The sequence below is a fragment of the Serinus canaria genome, chromosome 6 (genome assembly GCF_022539315.1).
Source record: "Serinus canaria isolate serCan28SL12 chromosome 6, serCan2020, whole genome shotgun sequence".
Taxonomy (NCBI): domain Eukaryota; kingdom Metazoa; phylum Chordata; class Aves; order Passeriformes; family Fringillidae; genus Serinus; species Serinus canaria.
The window spans coordinates 14891581-14908328 of record NC_066320.1 but is presented as its reverse complement, the minus strand read 5'-3'; the positions used below and the strand labels follow the sequence as shown (position 1 = coordinate 14908328).

At 43.6% G+C, this 16748-nt stretch overlaps 1 protein-coding gene across 7 annotated transcripts in view; it reads right to left on the bottom strand.

Moving 5' to 3' along the window:
• The window catches only part of NDST2 (N-deacetylase and N-sulfotransferase 2), a 120593-nt gene that overhangs the window by 15641 nt on the left and 88204 nt on the right, over positions 1–16748 (bottom strand). For all 7 annotated transcript variants that reach the window (XM_050976603.1, XM_018910931.3, XM_009087458.4 and 4 more), the window contains 3 exons: positions 8107–9502; positions 1269–1356; positions 937–1091 (listed from right to left, as the gene is read on the bottom strand). In XM_050976603.1, coding sequence (XP_050832560.1) covers positions 937–1091; positions 1269–1356; positions 8107–9099 — 1236 coding nt within the window. In that variant the 5' untranslated portion in view covers positions 9100–9502. The remainder of the gene's footprint in view (positions 1–936; positions 1092–1268; positions 1357–8106; positions 9503–16748) is intronic.

Below are 16748 nucleotides of genomic sequence, written 5' to 3'. Positions count from 1 at the left end.
TATCAATGATGACAGCTTTGCCCTGGTGGTGTATGATAAAACCAGAGCTGAAGCAATAAATGAAGCAATAACTTTTTCTGACTGCTAGCCTGTTTTATGTTAAATATGTGTAATTGTGTTCTGTGCTTTGTCTCTCTTTGGAAAAGACTGCATTGTTATTTAACCAGGAAAAGGAGGAGCCTAAATTGTTTCTGTAATGCTGTGACTGTGCTCTGCATTCATGATCATTCCTAATCTATGTGTGTCACAGGAACACAAGACAGCAGGCTGTTATTCCCAAGGGGATTACCATCAAAAGAACCAAACTAGAGGTGAAGAGGACATTTCTTTTCAGTGGAACATGTATGCTATATTCAACTCGGAGCTATAAGAACTAAACAGACATTGTTCCATCAATGCAGGATGTTCAAGGCTTCCCCCTCCTCTGCCAAAACCCAGGGAATTTCCTCTGTGCTTCCTAGATAAGTAACTTCCTTTGACATTGTCTGGAAGGCCAGAAGAAGGGCTGTTAGCAGACAGAACATTCTATACTAACGACCAGGTGACTTCCTTACAGAACCACACTAAAAAAGGGTGGAAAAGGAAATGTTTGCTCACTGCCAGAGTTTGTAAATTAATTGCATTTGGATGGCAATGCTACAAGTTCACACCTCAGGAAACAAGAGCCTTGGGATCTGGACCCTGGAATGTAGCAGAGCTGCCTGGGGCCATGCAGGTGCTGGGAAACATTTCCCATGAACAGGCAAGCATGTGAATGGTGTTTCTTGCCTCAAAACAGCAGGAGCTACACATCAATTTGAACTTCCAGAACTGCCTTACTTAAATGCAGCTGAAATACTAGACTAGTATTTGGGTTCAGTGTGGTCCAAACAGCTATTCCAGGAGAAAAATGTTTAAGGATTAGCACCATAAATAAATAAACTGCATGCTCCCTACCACAGCAAACTGCTTGTTCAGCTTCATCTGCTCAGCCAAAACAGTGACATTGTGGAAAAGATGAGGCTGCATGTGACTCCACATGTGAGGGAACCACCAGAACTCTTTCCTGTGCTTGAGCAGCATGTCATCCCCTTCATCTTCCTCATCTGTACCTATAGAAAGCAGAAAAGGAAATCCAAAATCAAAAGGCAGAAGAGGGGCTCAATGTTTAAAAGCAGTGGCTAATCCCCTTCCAACAGTCATGCTCTCTCTACTGCATTACACATGACACACATCCCAAGGTGGGGGCTGTATGCAGGTGCCGAGACAAAGGAGTGTCAGGGGCTTACCTGTGTGGTAGAATTTCCCTGAGAAGCCCAGGTTGAAGGTGAAATTTGGGACTAAAGTTCTCAGCTTATTCTGAGTGCTCAGTAAAGCCTGTTTGAACAAAAGGAAAAATAAATGTTCATATTCATATTTTTTCCTCTATGTCTTTGTGTTCTACTGGTGCCCAATTGAGTCTGAAGAGGTATCACAGGAGATGGGGCTTAGGCATCTTTCCTTGGAGTGGAGCAGAGCAGATAAGTGCTCCTCATACATGGCCTTTACTTGAAGTAGTTCTGCAGTACTAAATGATGCCTCTTTAAAACCACGGTCAGACATGCTCTCCACTTCAATGTGAGGGACCCAGAGTGTCTGCCCTAAGGTAAAAGGACAATAAATCTCACTTGAAAGCAATTGATTCTTTACACTTTACAGGTTCAGCCTCCATGCTCCCTTCCTCACCCATGTTGGCTGGGACTTTGCTAATGAAACTCTGCCCCTCCTCAGTCTACGTGCTAGTGAAAAGGAGGATGGGGCAGCCTATGGAACACAGATGAAGGAAAAGAAGTCAATATCATGAACAGCAGCTAAGTGATCCAAAGGGAGGAGGCTTTCCTTTAGAGAGGGAAGGTGGATTCTTGGAACTACCTATGTAATGAGTCCTGCCACAGCAGAGAGGTTTCCCTGAAAGTGCCAAAATTTGCGTTGCCTTGAAAGTTCCAAAATTTTGTAGCAGAAAAAGTTTCCTGGATTCTGGGAAGAAAATCTGGGAAAGCCAGCATTCACAATCCTCGCATCTCCGACAGGTTCTCTCATGCTCACTTGCGATTACTTGAAATGTCCAAAGTCACTGCTTTAACCAAAGGGAAGGTGCCTTGTGCCAGAAACCTCAGGAGCCAGCAGGGTACAGAGTAAGACAGCACACAGCCTTAACAGATAAAACCAAACCAAAAACCAATCCCCAGAGGCTCAATGTGTCACAGACAAGTAGGACACAAACTAATTCTAGTCAAACTTCTTCTGCTGGAAAACAATAAAAAGAGCAGCTGTGAGATGAACACTGCTGCTACCTGTGCGCTTTGGGGAAATGTCACTGGTGCATCTCCCTGTGGGAGAATTCCCAATCAAACAGGGGATGGCAGGAGGGCTGTTGGCAGGTGACAGACCCAGTCCTTGTCTGGGCTATTTAGATTTTAATAGCTTTTCTCAGAAAGTAATGGATCCGTGGCTGCACCAAGGTGAAGGTGATGACCTCTCAACAGCAGACTTCAGTTGGATGAAATCACACAGGAAACATGGAATATAACTCTGGGGAATGCACACAGACCTACCAAACCGTGTAGGGAAGATGGACAGATCTTCCTATATCAGCTGCCCTTCCCCAGGCCCAAGGAGCAGAACACAGGTGCCCTAACATAGCTCACACTCCATAGGCACTGTTTCACTGTCTGTTCCTCATTCCCACATCCACACGACACTGACACCAAATGCAGCCTGGGACAAATGTCAAATATTTCAGCTTTTCCATGGCCACTTACCTACCACATCTTTACCTCAGTTCCCACCCAAGAACAGTAATTTGATAAATCATCACAAGGCATGTGACATCTCCAGAACCTATCACAAATACAGGCAGTGCTTTTAAAAAGTGACATGCCAGCAAAACTGATGGCTGAAGCCTACTTTGCAGTACAAGACCCAGAGCAGGCAATGGGAACTCAAGTTCCCTTTATGTAGCCCAGCAAGACACTGGGACTCACCCCACACATCAGGGAGCACAGACTAAGAGCTGTGCATGTCTCCTTGGAAAAACATCTGTCTGTCCAGATGATGGTTTACAAGATCACTTTAAATTTGGCACCAGCACCTTGAACACATCACCCAGTAATTCAGACAGGAAAGTGCCACTTTCTTTTCTTTCTCCAGAGCTGTCCCAAGTCCCAGTGTTTCCTTCTGCTGCCCTGAAAGGCACATTCAGTTCCCCAAGCTTGAGTAGGAAAGTGGTGGGAGGAAAGACAGCGGTTAAGAGGCTTAGCATTCCTCTGCACAGAAAAGAGATTTAAAGCCTGGCTGGGGTTACCATGACAACACATCTGTCTGAGAATAAATCCCAAAAAGCCCTTCACCAGCAGGCTGCAATCCTTTGTGTCTGGGGAGGGAACAGGGAGGAACTATGGGGGCCCCAGAAATTCAGAGACTACAAGTCCTATGGAGTCCTGCTTTCTGGCAAGTTTATTGCTAATCGTGTGTCATCCCTCTGCTGATGCTGGGTCCTTAGCACAGTCACAGCTGTGAGGTGGCACAGCACAGGTTTGAAGAAATGTCTTTCCCCTGAACACGATAAAGGACACTAAGGTGCCAATATGTGAACATTTGTTTCAACGCATTATGCATTCCATGTTCCCTGGTTTCACATTGGTTCCAAGAGGTCTATAAGCTGTAGTAAGGTGTAATAATGCAGGTGTGGGAACAGGCTGGAAGATGGCACTTCTCTCTTCACTCTCTTTCATAAAGTAAGATGAATATGATAGTACTAACCATATCGAACGGGTGATTCAAGTGGTATTTCTTTTGTATCCATAATATGCTCTAAGACTCAAACAAAAGGCAATCAAGAGCTGTGGAGCAGGCTACCCCTTAAGAGAGAAAACAGCCAGCCAGATGTGAACAGATCTTCATGTGCATATTTAAGAAGTTCAGTTGCTCATATGGTATGAGAGACTAGCTATGTATGAGAGAGCTAGTGTTTAAGCTATCTCCCACCTCCAAAAGGCAGACTTTATTCTCCTAGAAAACTGCCCCCATCCGTTCATGTATCCATTTAATCTGTTTTTATATTTTATTGTTATACTTTATTTCAGAAAGCCTTCCGAGATACAAGCTTGCCCACTACCTAGCCAGAAAGGCCCCTGCCCCAGCTATGCTCCCTGCTAAAGCTCTGTAAGGCTCTCCCCAGCAAGGCACTAATGGGGTCCCCAAAGAGATTCCCAGCTGGCCACAGGAATTCTTAAGCCACTTCAAGGCCAGACTGCTTCACGCTTGTCACAGTCTATCAGAGCATTCACTGTCATGCACAACCTGTATTTTGGGGGGCCTTTAGTACTTAACTGTGGCAGCCATGCTGCAGGCCCAAGTGACAGAAAGCCACATTCCAAGGCACATTTCTGGACACAATGGTAAAAATGTCTAAGCTTCACTCTAACGTTAATACCCATCATTTTAAAAACGGCTTTTTAATAATATCAAATTACAGTAAATACTTATTTCTAAGCAAATGTTAGGGGAAAACCATTTAAAATTGTGCCTTTTGTTGCAATACATTAAAAATCTATCTCACTGCAAATATTTCCTCAACAGTCACTACAAGCTCTTGATGTCATCCAGGGAAAATAAAATCTCTCCTGATTCTAGGAGTGAGGAAGAAATTAGGGAAAGTCACAGCCCTCTGACTGTATTGGGAGCTTCTTTAGAGCCAAATAATTTTCTAAGATAACAGGGTGTCCTTGACATTGGAGTAACACAGGGCTAAATCTTAGTGCAATTTTGCTTTTTAAGCTAAGAAATTTTTAACTTCTAGAAGTGTTTGCAGAGAATTTAGTTGTTCCACACAAACCCTAAATGTTACCTCAGCTCCCTCTAACAAGAGGCAAAATAAAATAGGTAAAAAAGGCTGAGTCAGATGCTCAGGAAAGAAAAAAACATGACTCTAAAAAACAGTACATGGGCAAATGAAGAGAAAGAGATGATTAAAAAAATGGAGGAAGAAAGCTGAGTCCTTCTGCAGCCTCTTCTCAATGCTCATGCAAACCATACTAGGAACATGTGGCAGAAACATGGTCTTGGCAGATACTGCCCTGGGCAGCACACTCTTGAGAGGAGTTCCTGCAGTTTTCTTACCAGCCAGCAGTAGTACTGGCAGAGCTCAAAACAACAGGGGCAAAAAACTAAGCTCTCGTGGTACTGGTATGTCTACCTCCCCTGCAGTCTTAGAATCAGGGAGTTAAAAATTCCTGAGTGCTTCAATTGCAGGTAAGATCATCCTCTACAATTTAGAAAGGCAAGAGCTGGCTGACAGTCACCCTCACTAGGTTCTCTTCTGCACCCTCACCATTCATAATCCAAAAAGAAATTACTGTCCTTGATTTTCACTTAGCTTGCTCTCAGACTCACTTGCAATGATTATTCACTATTTATGCCCTTGCAGAGATTACCAGCAAAAGAGGCAAAACCTCATCTACTTAATCTTCTTTCCTCATACCTAAAGATGACCAGAAAGGATCACAAAAGCCAGATCCTTTAGCATCAGAAACGGTTTTTGTCTTTGTTGGCCAGTTCCATGGAGGTTTGGTAAATTCCAAGGATTATGATTTTAGAAGAGACTGAATGTGGAATAAATCGAGAAGAGAAGGATTCTCTCAGATTTAGTTTTGTTAATTATGTGCACCTCAAATCTCTGGTAAACTCTACAAAGGAAAAATTTTTTTTTGTGCAACTTCCAACTATTCCACTTCTATTGAGGACTGCAAGCTCCTGTTGCAGCCTTTCAGCAGAAACAGGAACTCAAGGGTTATCATCTTTAAAGTAAAAGCAAGCACAATTCCTTTTTTTCTTCTTAAAGAAGAAAGCTATTCAGTTGTCTTTTATGCATCACAAATAAAAACATTTCTCTTGTGGAAGACATGTACTATGGGCATGCATTTGATCAAATTATATTCAGTGCTTTCTTTTGATAGTCATTTTGTCTGGGAAGGTCTCTGAATGTGGACCTGCAAATGGCAAAGAGGCTCACTGGGACAGCAGAGTCAATTTTATACCTTCACACAACATCCAGTCTTCACACCACTACCCTGACCACTGTAATCTAAGCTTTGAGATAAGGAGCTGTGTGTTGACATATCAGCCCTGAAACAGAGCTTTCATATAAAAGGCCAAAGAAAATGCCAGCTGTTCTGTTACTATTATATCCCCTTCTCTCCCCGTGGTGAGAGACTATCAACAAATCCATGTAGTTATTTCTCGCTTTTAAAAAATAAAAATTCATTAACCTCACGTGGCTTTGCAATCAGAGAGCTTCTTTTAAATGGATAAATCTGGGTTTTATCTGCTTTGCCTGAGATTCTCTGTTTACTGATCACAGATTATTCCTCCATTTCACCCTGTTAAAACCCAAACAAAGCATCTTTTGGAATAATCTTGTCTGGGTTTGTTTTTAACATCACTAGAGCAGCCTTTGTTCCCAAGAGCTTTGGCCATCTATCCCACCTTCCCACATGGGTCTGTAACCTCCACAAACACTACGGAGGTGAGAATCTCTGAATCTCTGCTGGTTTGGACTAGTGGGTGTAGGGCCTTCTTAGGACCAAGATAAGATTGTGATCTTTCACAAAGGGAAAAAAAAATTCTCTTTCAGAACATTTCAGCACTTCAAAGCACAAGGACACTGAAGTGAAATGAAGAAAATTTTAGCATTTTCCTTAAGTAAATACTCCAGACAAAACATAAAATCTTGAAGTCCTAAAACCTTGGAGATGAACTCAGACATATGCTGCACAGATGCATAAAACATGTAGAAAAGGTGGTAAGACTCCTAGGGAGGTGGAAGGGCATGTTCCCAAGGGCTCTTGGGAACATGCAACAGACAAGGTTCAGATAAGGGGCCAAACTTCTACAACAGTATTCTTCTTACACCTTTTCCTCAAATATTTTGTGCCTTGGATGTAAGTTTAAAGGGTGCTTCACCTTGAAGTTGTTTTGGAAACATGCTAAAGCAGTTGATGTCACAAGCTTACCACCATCATGGCTGGTACCATCCAGGACTCACCTGAGGGCAAGTGGTGAATGGGAATCCAGAGTATGTACCTATGGACAACCTCAGCACACCTGAGAAACAGGTGTGCACCTCCCTCAATGGCTACAAACCACAACTGATGGGTAAGATACAAAGGGAAGTCCTTGGCTTCATGAAACATCACATGCACATGGATCACAGACTTAACAGAACACTTCATCATTACTTTCAAGGACACAGAGAATCAGAAGGAGAACTTAAGTTTGTTACCTTTTTGCTACTTATTTTTATCTTTGCCTGTCTCAGTTCCCTCTCCTCCACAAAATCTGTCTCTTACCCATAACCTTTCCTAATAGCTCACTGTATTATTCCAGGAAGTGCTAAGAAAAGTAAACCACAGAGCTGGCATGTCTCTTTTTCAATCATGAGGCCACAGAGATGGTTCTCATGAACGCTTGGTCTGACCATGTTTTTCTGGTGAATTTGTTGATATTCCCCCAGGGATGAGAGTTGCTGGCGGCAGACATGAGGAGGATGCAAAGGGTAAGAGAAAACCCCTCCTTTCCCAATTTAGTTGTGTGTTGAAAAGCTATATGGCTAAAATATAGACTGTATGAGTTTAGACCGCATGGACTGGCTGACACTTTTGCAATATAATACATACAGCTTAAACATATCACAAATAATAATAAACATGTTCTTCTGCTCTGTTCTAACACAACTTGCTTTTTCCTTTTGAACAGCAGAGTTTACAGCTACAAATAGGTTGGCACAGGAAACCTGCATATACTTGTTCCTTACATCAAAGAGGAGACAGGATAGACAACCACAGGCACCTTCCTCTTAAACTGAGAGAGGCCAGCTCCTGAAGTGCTCCAATTTAAACCTGCAAAACTGTTGAGAGCATCACACACGGTGCCTCAGCATCTTTGCAGGCTAATTCTCTGTATAAGACGAGTACGACTGCAGCAATCAATTCCTTCCCTCAAATTAAATGCCATCTTGACTTTCCCAGTACACCTCACACATCAGAAATCTGTCTAGAACCTCTGCAGGTATCTACTCTAGGATTTTACCTCTACATCAGACACCTTCATGCGAGTGCCCTCTTTTCCCACAAATATATCATCGATGTCAACAAGGATATAGCGATCAAGCGTCAGACAGAGGCGTTTGCCAGTCAAGTAGGCAATGGCATCCACGAAAATGAGTTTGTGCAGCCAAAAATTGAGGTTATTGCCGAAGAGAACCCGCTGGATCCCATCATGCAGACCCAGGTCCTGCATCACTGTGGCATGCAATGCTTTGTGAGTAGCCAGGTGAGGAATGGACTCAGAGGATTTTGTGCTGGCCAACAGCACTGGCTCATAGGTGCTGTGGTTTGACTGAAACACAGTCCAGTCATCACCAGGCAGAGGACCCTGCTCCACCTCATTAGCCCGGGTGACATAGAGCAGGGGAGCACTAGGGTTGATGTGATAGTCCCGCAGCCCCAAGTTGGAATGTAGGAAAAGGGGGAAACCCTTGAGCTGTGCACTGAGCAGGCTGTTCTCATTAGCTTTGAAAAAGCCTATAATTCCCACTCCATACTCTACACAGTATTTGTCTAGCAGCTCTCGGTTCCAAGCATCTAGATTCACATATTTAAGGATGTTCTCATAGATAATTAGAGCATAGCGTCCTCTATCTTTGTCTGTCAGGGTGGGCATATCCCCTTTGCCAGGGGCGATCTCTGTCCTGTATTTGAACCGGCTGGATTCCAGGATGGCCACTATTTCCTGCCCCAGCTGGGAGTAAATGCTTTCCACAAAGACGAGCACCACGGGATCCGTGCGCGACGTGTCCACAGACTTGGTGAGCCTCCAGCTGGCTTGCGGTGGGATCAAGATGCGGTGCTGGCTGCTGCAGTCACTGAAGGGCAGGGGCGGCGGCTCCTTGATTTTGGGACTGTTAGTGACGTAATAAGCCAGGATGCACATGGAGATCAGGCTGAAGGCAATGAGCAGCAGGATCAATCTGTGGAGCTCCAGCTGTCGCACGTGCCGCACCACTTTCCACAGCTGAATCATGGTGAGGCGGGCGGCTCACCCCCTCCTCACGCTCCGGACCCACGTCGCGCTTGGAATCTCCAGTGGCGCCGTGGCAGCACCCAGCAGCGGCTCACAAAAAAGAAAGTGCAGCTGCAGAGAGAGAAAAAGCTAAAGCAAACAGCTACAAGGCGAGACTCCCAGAGATCTGCCATTTATCTCAGGTAACCATGGCCCTCAATTCCCATCGCTCTTTTGTGTGCTTCCTCGGGCTCCTCTCCTCTCACTCAGAAGTCTCTGGAAGAACAAGGTTTCCAGAATCTCGTCTCCAGTAGCAAATCAGTCTGTCATTCTGTGCACAAGCAGTTTCAGCTCAGCCTTCCCATGTGTCCTGTTTCTCATTTAGATGTTTCACATTCACATGATGGCACCTTCTTTTTGCATCCTGCAATTTAAAAAGAAAAAGTCAATTCTCAGTATGACTCCAGCATTTAACAGGCTCAAGATGAAATGGCAGGACTAGAGGGTGATAGGGTGGCAGCACCACTCGCCCATCTGCAGGTCTGGTCCCTGGGAAGTATCACATCCCATCTGTGTGGGAGCTTGACAGAAAAACCAAACGGCCTTTCGAAGAAAGGTCCTGACAGTACACAGCAACTCAACATTCACCTTGGGTGAGATTCTCACACACTACAGCAAACAGAGCCAAGTACCTGGCCTTCCCCTAGCTCTCTGCAAGCCACTGAACAGAAAACACGAAACCCTTTTATTCTAGCCTATATTTCAAAGCTAACAAGAGGAGGAGAGAGCACTCTCTGCAAGTCTGTCCCTATTTGTCCTGGGAACTCACTTTCTTCCAGAGGTCACAAAACACAGCTCTGGAGAGGCATCATCCCTCAGGCAGCACAGAGGGCGGGGGACACATTGCACACTTAAAGGTTGCCAACTGATTCAGCGGCATTTGGAGATGAAACATTTCCTAAAACCTTCACTGCCTTCTCTCATATGACACTGAAGACCATGAAGCCAGTTTTAAATCACCAACAGCACAACATAATCTGGGTTGGTCTCAAATGCATGAAAGCGTCTTGCTATGAAGCTCTCTCACCTCCTGCTTTGTGTTCATGGCAGCAGACTATTTTCCGAAATGGCCCTCTGTAATGACAGAGCTGGCTTTGGAAATCCAGCTCAGTCAGCAACAATAAGCTGTGTTTTCTTCATCACAGACTGCCACATTCACATTTTCTGAAAAATCCATTTGCCCAGATTTTTCTCCTGGGAAGCTGAGAAGCCTCAGAGAAAAATGAAAACAATTATCTCACTTGCTTCTCCTGTGTTTTGCTCCTTTGGAATGTGTTTGGAGACTGTTTATCCAACAGGTGATTGTTTCATTAGTTTCTGGTGTGGGTTGTTTTCACTCTTTGGCCAATCAGTGCCAAGCTGTGTCAGGACTCTGGAAAGAGTCATGAGTTTTCATTATTATCTTTTTAGTCTTCTGTAAGTATCCTTTCTGTATTCTTTAGTATAGTATTCTTTAATATAATATAGTACAAAATAATTAGTTAGCCTTCTGAGAACATGGAGTCAGATTCATCATTCCTTCCTGCCATGGGGGTCACTGCAATCACAATACACAGACAACTTACCATCTTTCAGTTTTGTCTCTACATAGTGTTAACTTTTTACTGGAAAAAAGACAGGGGAGAGAAAGTGAGAAATAACTATGTGAAGATGTAAAAAACAGAACTTGTATAGTTTTTTCTTTTTCTTGCTACTGATTTTGAATATATGATTCCCTGGACAGAGCACAGAACATGACTTCTCAAGTAAAATTCAGTCCCTGTAATACACCAGGAATTCAAGCGTATCAGCATAGTACCCAAAAACATGAGCCACCTTCCAAAAGCAGCCAGGAAAATAGCCTTTCCACCTCCACAACAAGCCCTTCCCATCTCACTGACTCTGCAGGGAAGACTTCAGAGTTACCACCTTCCTGCTTGGCATTACAGCTTCAAAGCTGCAGAGAGGCAGAATTCAGCAGGGCAGAGAGAGGTAACAGAGAAACATACAAAGAATGCTGTATCTCTTTTATGAGGTGAATTCCTTGTAAGACAGAGTAATACACGGCTCCATGCATATCACAATGCTGCATGTATGAGAAGTGATCTTCATTCTACTCCTGTGCAACAAATTCATGCTGAACACAACACTCAGATTCCAATAATAGTCAATTTCGATGGAGAAACCTGGGAATTCCAAGTTATTACCTCCCCAAATAACTCACTTCCTTTTGCTTGTCAATCCCACTGAATAAAACAGAAACATAAAAACCATTTTGGATTTAAAAATTCACTATCTTAACATGTATTAGACACAAAACTGTTTTTGCAGGAGAAAATAATGTAAAGAGGAACTCAGGAGCCTAAGTGTTACTTCTATGAATTTCCAAGCAAGTGCTTCTGGGGTAGAATTTGTAATCTAAACACCTGTGTAAAGGTAAGAAAATCAAGATGTTGATTTATGCAAAAGCCTGGCAAGGTTCTACTTTTACAACTCTTTATCCCCAAAGCATCAACACGGAAAACACTTTTCTTCCCTGGTTGGACTAATTCATCACTCCAACTTAATTTTAACTTTTGAACTGACTCTGTTTTGTAAAGAACTGCAGCTTCAGTTTCCCAGTTACCAGTTTAAAGATGAAAATCACAGGACAACTGGATTATTCCATAGAATAAGAATGAAACCAGAGTTTAAGCTAGGCTGCCACACCTGCAGTGCCCAGCTGAGGGGCACCAGGGAGAAGAACCCCCTTTGCTGGGCACTTCTGAATCACAGCAGTGTTTTGATAACAATGATTCCATTCAAGCCTCTAGCGAAGCTCCCAAACAAGCCCCCGTTTGTTACAAGGGTGAGCTCAAAAAAGCAAATTGAAAAAAAAAAGGCCTGTATCAGATTGCTGCTCAAGAATCTGTCAGCTCTGATCTCTTTAACAAGGCTTCACAGCCAGAGGGCATGCCAGCTGGCATGGGATGCATTTCTTTCTTTGGGGACTGCATCAGCTGGTTTAGGTTCAAACTAAAAGAGAAAAAAAAAGCAACAAACAAATACATTGAACAAAATTTATATTACAAGGCGAGAGAACTGTCAGAAACCAGTCATACCTGAAAAGCTGAGAAATATCTATACTGGAGAAGGAAAAGGAAAAAAAAAAGAATTACAGTGAAAATCATTCCCTCTTAAAAGAAAAGAAAATACCTGTGTCCTTTTTTGACATCAGACTCCTGGGAATCTAACACCACAAAAAAACAGGTTTCTAGATAAATTGAGGTCCACTCTGAACTCCTGCCAGGACTGTCTCAGAGTGAATTGAGGGAAGTGGCAGTCAGAATGCACAGCAACAATGTTCAGAGGTCCAAGGACTCAGGCTCAGCAGGCACCCATCATGCCAGAAAAGCATCTCTAAACCAGAGAGCATCAGCTGTAAGGTCAGATATCCCACAGATCACCAGCATTAAGACAAAGGCTTCATCAGACTTAGATGTTCTGTTTCCTAATGATACACAGTGTTAATGTGAAACATAAACTGCTTTTTGAATTATCACCTGCTAAATCACATAGCAACTGATGTGATATGAAAGCAAGGTAACAACCCCAACCCTGTGGTTTTAACAGCTGATCTCCAGATATTTCCAGCGCTTGGAAATGATTGTGGGAGATTAGTACAAATGCTCAGGACCCGCACTAACCAAAAACCACTGGCCAGTATACGAGTATTTGGAGCTTCTGGTACATTCAAGCCAAGGCACATGGAAGATACTGGGTATCATCTGACACCTTTATCAAGAACTGTCATTGCATTCCTAGCTGAGCTACAGAAGGTCTTACCACCCAAACCCCAGGGTCACCAGTACATTTCCCCAGCCCTTTTCATTATTCATAATATAATCTCTCTGTCTGGAATGCACAGCAGCAAGATCTTGCCTTTGTCCACAATAGGTCTATTTCAGAGGCCTTTCTTCTGCACTTCCTGTGAGATGGTTGTTGCCTTGGGCCCCAGGGAGACTGCAGTAATTGAGTTACACAGTAATCAGAGAAGGAATCTGATTGATTTTCCAACCCATTCCACTTTAATGGTGTCATCAAGACACAAAATTCCTCATTAATCTGCTCCATTCTGAGATACCACAGCCACTCTCTCTTTGTCTGTGGTGGTATCTGTATGCCAGACCTCCAGGTAGAGGCCCTCTGTCCTAAAGAGGGGGAACCTGGTAAATCGTGTCAGCAAAACAAAGCGAGCCACACAGCAAAAGGATTAGTAGAAAGCTCAGGAAAATGAATGCTGCTTGTATTTCACATATTGGGTAAAAAAAATATTGTGAAAATTACAGCCACATTGCAATGAAATTGCCATGCTCATTTTTGGGCTCTGGCCATGTGTTTCAGCTAACATGCACTGCCAGTCAAATCCTGCCATGAGAGACTGCCTAAGGAATACAAAACTCAGATCAAAGACGCAAGAAACACCAATGGTGCCCATGCTGCTCTGACAGACAGGGCTGCAGTCTCCAGCCAGCTCTGTGTTTCGCTTGGGCAAGTCCCCATGCAGGGAAAAGCCTCTCAGTACAGACCTGTGCTGAGCCAGAAAGCTGCCAGCTGGCCAGCAGGCTTCAAATGTGCCAGTCTGATGTAAGAGGAGATGACCTGTGTGATGAAGTAATAATTATTTTAATTCTTTTATTATCACCCCTAGACAGGTAAGTAACTTCACATCTTCTGCAAGAGCAACAAACTGCAGTTCATGCTAAACAGATCTGCATGCACTCCTCTCATCCCAGCCTGGTGGAAGCCCAACTGCAACCATGAATTTACCCTTGTGCCAGTGCAATGAAGTCTGAAGACAACATGAAGGCAGAGATCTTGGACAGGCTGGCTCCAGGCGAGCTTCACAGAGGGTGCACAGAGATCGCAAGACTCCTGCAAGGTTCTTGGTGTTTGGGTACATAATAGATACCTTTGTTTGCAGCAGATCTTTTTTCCATTGCTCTTTTATATTACAAAAAGAAATAAACAATAGGTTTACTTCTTCACATGCCAGTGACAGAGGCATGGCCCAGCATTGCCTGTTATCAACTAGTCCCTTCTCCTGAAAACAAAAAGGTCCTCCTCATAAGAGCTTCCAGGAAATCTCGTTTTCAGCTCCCTGCCTTCTCCCCATCATAATACACTCACTGCTTAGGGTCATTACAACTGACCTTATTTTCCAAAGCAAGGGAATTTCAGATTTTTACACTGGGGTATTCCCTCAAGTTAAATGTCAGAACCACAAGCCTCAACAAGTTTCACAGCCTCAGCATAGGAAAAATTTGGGAAAGAAAAACAGTTTGTTGTCTTGTATTTTCAGCCTGCTTAAAGAGTGGATCTGCAAATAAGGAATCTGAAGAATTGTTAAAAAACCAAATAAATAAATTTCAGCCTTCAGCAGTCACTGATGCTGCTTGATAGAAATAATAGGTAGCCTGGCAGCAGCACACCTCTGCCGAAATGAAAAGGAAAGGCTACAGGTATTACAGCAGCAGAAGTTCCTCACACAAGTCAGAGCTTTCCACCAGCTAAGGGGATGTAACTGCTCTGGGGATGCACAGGTCTCTGTAATGAACTGCCCACCGGAGAGAAAGGAGGCACTTTCCTCAGAGATAACTGAAGTATCCATTATTTCATTTCATGTGGTACTGAGCCTTTCAAGTCTAGGGATCAGGCCACCAGAAGAACAGCAGTTTCATTCTGGCCATAACTCTCCTTCTGTTTTGTGCCTTTCCTGACACGTAAGTCTGTGCCCACTCTGACCCTCACCTTTTTCCCACAGCAGGGGATAATGAGACAGCAGGTCCTCTCTGCACCCAGACACGCAGAGCTGTGGGACAGAGAGCCAGAGACAGTGCAGGCTAGAACCTTGCAACAGAAAGGCAGTCCAAGCGGCTCTACAATCCCCCCAAGATGGAAAGCAAATTTTTCAGTCACCCCAAAGGGAGTTGATACACCATCTTCAGCCTCCTGCTTTCATCAGGAATCAACATATATGCTTTATCATGGCAGAACATCTCCAGCTTAGCTGGAAACAGGAAATAGATGCAGTTCCTTCCACATTAGATATGGACAAGAATCACATTTCCATTCTCTCATGCTCCTTGATTATCACAATTTCGATCAACTATTCTGCTGCAGAAAGCAAAACATCTTCTCAGGTGATTTTTCCTAAGTGACTTAATTAAGTGGGGAAATACAGTCAAACTGGCAAACCCAAGAAAATTCAGTGTCAGTCAGAGTTGAAGTTATTATATATTATTATTATTAACTTTCATATATTATGAAAGTTTATCTGTAATTGTTATGAAAGCAGCCTAGCCATTCTTCCTATGAGGACTTAAAAAAAATCACCTTAATTAAAAAGAGACTGATCTTCTATATTCAGTTGCTTCCTCCTGTCACATAACACATGGGAGATAATCTTTTACAATCAGTTTTATCCAGGAACGTATGACATTAGGGAACAGGTTTAATACCATGACACTGAAAGTTTATCCAAACTGACACCAGAAGGAAACACTGAGTACGCTCTATCAAATCTTAAAACCTCAGGAAAGCTCTTGAATTCTTGTGCTCACCTGTTTCTGGTGTATTTGCACTAAAATTCAGGGTCAGAATGTGCTGGGCTCATAAAAGAACATGTTCCCCAGCTGGGTACAGCAGTGACCTCCTGCCTGCCTTCAACTGAGATGTTCTACTCGCAAGATATCCACCCAGCATAACATTCAGGGCATATCTCCCAGCCTTTGCAGTATCTAATTATCCAGTTCTATTAGTGTGATTGAAATAAGTCTGCCGGACTCAGAAAACAAAATATTTGCATTTTTGCTGGCTTGTCTATTGCAAGACAGATCTTAACACAATGCAAACTCCTGTAAGGAAAAAAAAAAAAAAAAAAAAGGCAATTTAAAAGAGGAAAAAAGGAAAAAAAAAAAAAGAGGGCGCCAAATGTGAAACTATAAATCTGGCCAGGAAAAAAGAGTAAAAACAAACAATGGGAAGAAAAGTAAAATGAGAGAAAAGGGCATGAATCGAGGTCTTTGAAGATCACCCAGGCTGGGTGGGACAATGGTTTGGAGGCCTGCTTTTTACAAGACAGGAGCAAATCCAAAGTGCTCTACTGCCCTCTCCAAGCCTTTACAGCCATCTGGGCAATGAAAAGTCATTATTTGCTTTTTCACAAGCAGTAGGGCAGAAATAGATCTCCATGGGGGCACTGTACCACCAACAGCCTCTGAATGCCCTGACCAGCTTCCACTTCCTGAGCTATGAGCTGCACCTGAGACTAGGCCAGACCCAAACCAGGCTACAAGTACTCTCTGCCTTGCTGACCTGACTGATCATTGTGTGCTCACCTGGTGACTGGACTCCAGAGTGAACCTGGCAGCCATCACTGCCTGCCTCTGTAGCTGTGCTCCTTGGGTGCTGCTGCTGAGGATGCTGCCTGTGCCAGCAGAGGGTGGATGGAGCCCCCTCCTGCAGGGTGGGGTGAGGCAGCTCCAGCCTAGTGCTGTCCTTATGGCCCTGATGGGCCCCACAGCAGCTTCACACGCTGATACTTTTCCATAGGCAAAGGATGTGTAAGAGACAGGAGGACAGAGACTGCT